This window comes from Austrofundulus limnaeus, unplaced genomic scaffold, assembly GCF_001266775.1.
Source record: "Austrofundulus limnaeus strain Quisiro unplaced genomic scaffold, Austrofundulus_limnaeus-1.0 Scaffold14, whole genome shotgun sequence".
In the NCBI taxonomy this organism is placed as follows: domain Eukaryota; kingdom Metazoa; phylum Chordata; class Actinopteri; order Cyprinodontiformes; family Rivulidae; genus Austrofundulus; species Austrofundulus limnaeus.
The window spans coordinates 2,447,960-2,452,867 of NW_013952416.1; the positions used below are offsets into that span (position 1 = coordinate 2,447,960).

Consider the following 4,908-nt stretch of genomic DNA (forward strand, 5'->3'; position numbering starts at 1 on the left):
AGAGAGAGAGAGAGAGAGAGAGAGAGAGAGAGAGAGAGAGAGAGAGAAATGGGTGTGTCCTAAGTTATAGCCACTGTCAGACAAAAAGGGTTCACTCAGACAGAGAAGCTGAGAGACTTCAGTCCAAAAGTTTTATTTTCATGTTTTTTCTTTCCTATATATTAAGCCAAAAAAATGGAAATGATCGAACATTTTTTTATTTTCCTTGGAGCAGCAMTTTGTGTCTTTTATGGTGTAAAACTGTTGCTCTTTAGTAGGATGCTTTTTCCAAAATGGTGGTTTCCTCTGTCGAAAACCTTCTTCAGATCCATGGGGGAATGGGCAGGTGAGCAGCATTTCTGATTAACATCCCTTTAATGTGATTAATATGACCTAGGGGAAGGAGTTACCTATGGATATAAGGCAACAGATGTGAGGACATTAAGCAAGCACCTCAGCTAACTTGTGTTTACAGAGAACAAATAACTGGCAGACAAAAGATGTTTGAACTTGTTTAAACCTTTCGCCCTTGTGCAGGATTGCGCTTGTCCATATTGAGATTTTGATCAGTTTTACTCATAGTTTATCTCCTGTTAATAACTACAGTAATTTATCTGCTTATAGTTTTTAAAATAAGTAATGCATCATGTAATTTGACTTAGGAGATGACATTTCGCATGTCACAGTGTGCCGTACAAAAAWCTATTGGAAAACATGTTTGGTGATCGGGGTCAGGGTCCAGTTTCCTCGCCCACTTACTGTGCAAATATGTGTCAGGCTGACATCCAAATCCTGTGCAGGTTGCTCAGAAATTACATAAGAATGAGGCTRCAGTATAAAATGTCAAGAGTTACAGAAGTTAGACGAGACGCTTGACGATCGAAGGGAAGTATCGGTCTGGTGTTCTCCCAGATTTGCAAATCTGTTCGGTGGGTTTTTACATGTAATCTTTAATAAAGTCTGTTAAATTCTTTAAGGTGTCTCCTACTAACCTCTCCAAAATCCCAACGGACCCGGGTAAGAGTGACTCAGTTCTTAACACCCAATTTTAAACTTTGTGATGCAAGTCCTGACTTTCCTTTGGGAAATATTTTTGAATGGTGTTGAATTTGCTAATAAAAGAAAAACAATGTGTTTTTCTTTTATTAAATCAACAAGTGGCATCAATTCAGTGTCACTCGCCTGAGCTATAAATAAAAATGAACTAGTCCGACTGGAAAAAATAGGAAAACCTGATGACACGTGTTTATTACAGTACAAGTTTTTATTATACATAACCTCCAGAGTTTGTTGACAGAAGCAATTAAGTAAAGCACTATTACTTACTTGTTTCCACCACTACCTCCAGTCGATGCAACAAATCCAAACTGTTAGCTTCCCATAAATGTCACTTTAACTTTATGTCAGCTGCAAGCACAGAACCGGTCAAACTGTTTTCCATTAAAATTCTCCTGCTGGTCCCAGAACAGCCCAACATTGTTAGTAGGAGATTTACTTTGGCATGCTCTGAAGGGGTCATGCAGTCTCCCACAGTGCTGAAGGAAATCTCTCACAGCARATCAGGCTGATTTGTCTTAAAAAGTCCAATTGTTCCATTCCAGGACAGAGGAAAAAACAACAGGACACTATGTTCTGGGCAGCCCAAAAATCCCTTTCTCTGCATTCATGACATTTAAAACTATACTGGCATAAAACCTGTATTTTAAGTGGCCTATTAGAGTACACTGTTCATTTGGCAATGAATCTGTACCTTTAGGACTCTGTAGGGTTTATTAAACAAGTAAATAGGCTCAGATGGACTTTAATTTATTATGAATTTGTTTAGAATTCCTCCCTTTTAGACGTGCCTTCTCTTTTTTCTTTTGTCAGCATGCAGATCATATGACCGGATGGGTTTAAGCCTCATTATGATGTCATTGTTACATAAGACATTGGAAACTTGTTTAAATGCTTCCAGTGAAAGTCTGCTGCTTGTGCCATGGAGTAAAAAGCCAAATTAGAGGTTCCGAGTGCCTGTCTYTTAGTAAGGGCAACAGTTGTTTTTACTGAGGATCTGAGACTGGGAATAACAGCATTTCTATTTTTTCTGTTGTTCTTTGTCTTGGTAGGTAGCTAGTTGCTAATGGAAAGAGTTTTTTGTTTGTTTGTTTGTTTTACACATCCTGCAGCAATAAAAGATGGGTTGCAGTTCATGTTGAGCCCACAGATTTTATAACTGTAACCTTTAGATAAACCAAAACTAAATGGACTGGATTCAAATTCTCTTTTCTTTTCTTTTCTTTTCTTTTCTTTTCTTTTCTTTTCTTTTCTTTTCTTTTCTTTATGGGCTAGGGTGGCTCACCATGCTCCCCCCACCACTTTGTGTGGTCACAAAGCGGTTCCTGGGTGGAAGTGAGACCCAAATATTTTTCTGTCAACATGCTTTTTTTGAAAGAGTGGACCCTAGGGTACATGAAAATACCAGAGAATTTCAGTTCAGTAGTGNTCTGTTAACGTGACTTTTTTTGAAAGAGTGGACCCTAGGGTACATGAAAATACCAGAGAAGTTCTGTAGTGGGGTGTGCTTGGTGACCCACCCTACTCTACTGACTAAAAAGATGAAAATTTTCATCTTCTGCTGGGGTTGTGACCTTTTGACCCCCCCCCCCCCCCCGATGACATCATCAAGCAGATATTTGCTTAATGAAACGTCATGAACATCGAAGAGCTAATCAATGTGAATTTGCTAGTATCATGTTTTTAAACTTCGGTTGGTTTATAGCAAAGTTATTGGCGTGTAAGTTTTCTGTACCCCTAATTTTGATGGTCACAATAGAAAAGGGGTGTGGCCAAAAAGGGGTCCCTGGGGGGCAGTGAGACCCAACTTTTTTCTGTTAACATGCATTTTCTGAAAGACTGGACCTGGACTGGAAGTTCAGTAGTGGTTGGGGTGGGGGGGGGGGGGGGTGACACGGTGAGCCACCCTGGCCCATGGACGATTATTAGTTTACACACAGAGAAAAGGTTAAAAACACAGATGTGCAACCTGAATGGGCTTGCAAGCTCAAACCCCCCACCCCATCTCCTGGAGTGAAAAAAAAATTAAGAAAATGTGAATAGATGACTAAAAACAATATTTTGTAGTCCAATTGTGTGCAAAAATTCATCAGTCTGGATTTTACAGCAYCTAATATTGGCTAAGGTCAAAAAAAGGAGAAAGAAAAACAAACACCTCAGTGATATGTTCAGAGTAAAAGTTATCATGTTTAATGTTTCATTCTGCATGGTTCTTTTGTAGCTGATAGAAACAAAAATCAAAGTACATCTTCTACATCTGCATCATTGTTTACTGTCATTATCAGTGTATAACACATTTGCATGAATAAAAAAAAAATCAGTGAAAATGGTCTGAATTCAGAACATGCTCACAATTTGAAGTTAGTTTTTGACTCAGAGCAATTTTAAACGTATATAACAAAGAAAGAATTCCAAAATTGTAAACGCATGTTTGAAAAAGTATTGCAAGAGTTTATATTAAAACYTTTAAATTATTTTTAGCAAACTAAAGCCATTAAACAACAAAAACCTTAAACATCGAAACAGGAAGATTTGTTTGTTGGGTTGTTGAGATAATCATAGTAATGTGTGAGGTTTTAGGCAGGAAAAGACCCAGGGTGTAGGCAGGCTCAAAAAGGTAACAAAAACTTTAATAAACAAAAAGACTAGCAAGGCAGTTCAAAAAACTTCTCAGGAGAACACGAAGGCAACAAGTGGACACCACACAGGCTGAGGGAAAATTGCACAATGAACAGAAAAAGACAAGATCACAAGACARRGAATATAAAGGGAAACTAATTAGGGACAACAAGAAACACCTGGAGAAGACACAAGAGGAAACAGGTGAGRGTGGGTGYGGCTGCAGGACAGAGAAACACGGGGGAACACTGAAACACTAGAAAAACAAAGAAAACAAACACAGACTGTGACATAATTAAGTTCCAGTAAATGAGCCAGTAGAGAGGTCACCTAACAGGTTTACACAAAAGTGAAACYCAAATAAAACACTAAYCCAGCTCKAAARAAAGGWGAAATTGTTYTTGATTTTTGTTCMTTRGTGATCCATTTCAGTGGTTCCCYAAMTTGGGGTCGGGACCCAAAGTGGGGTCCTGAAACATCAAGGTGGGGTCCTGAAAATATTTTCTGAAATAATTACACAAAAAATGACAACTAAGCACATTTTTTGCCTTTGTTGTTGCAAAATAATAAAATTTGTGTACTTAAAATAGACAAAAATAGCGTAATAAATAATGTTACTATGCTCTTGTTAATTTGACGTGAAAACAATGTTTATCAACTGGTAACAGCTGGGGGCACGGGTCTCTGCTGCTGGTATTTTGTGGGTCAAAAGCTGAAAAGTTTGGGAACCACTGATCTAGATAATTGGTTTGACTTCATTTATTATTTTCAAGTCTCCATGTCGTGTTTCTTAGTGTCCACTTGACATTTAAATGTGGAAGCATGGAYAGTGTTTTTGTTGTTTGTTTGTATAGTCTTTAACAGATCTGATATCTGTCTCTGCTCTGATTCAGCATCTGTTTARGTTCACACTCCATCTGTTGATCTCCACATTTGTCAAACAACCTGCAACACACCAGCCAGCATCTGGATTGTGGAGGTTTAGTTTGGTGTTCAGTGCAGAGTCAGGTGTCTGCCAGCCAGGCCCATCAGCTCCAGTTCTGTTAGCGCTGTTTATATAATGTACTGATGATGATGATGATGATGATGATGATGATCATGATGATGCTTTTAGGGTATCATGAGTGAAGACAGAATTATACATTTAATAAACCATTATAACAGGGGTATTCAATTAAAATTTAAACAGGAGCAGTCAGAGAAAATTTCTTAAGACCAAGGTTCATAAGATCATAATGTTTTACTATTTAGAAT

The 4,908-nt window shown here is 38.1% G+C and overlaps 1 protein-coding gene across 1 annotated transcript in view; it reads left to right on the plus strand.

Moving 5' to 3' along the window:
- Positions 1–950: 950 nt before the first annotated feature.
- hsd17b3 (hydroxysteroid (17-beta) dehydrogenase 3) overlaps positions 951–4,908 on the plus strand; it is a gene marked incomplete at its 5' end in the record, with an annotated part of 21,652 nt that continues 17,694 nt past the window's right edge. Inside the window, 1 exon segment of the mRNA XM_014002542.1 lies at positions 951–996. Within this exon segment, the coding sequence (XP_013857996.1) occupies positions 951–996 (46 nt within the window).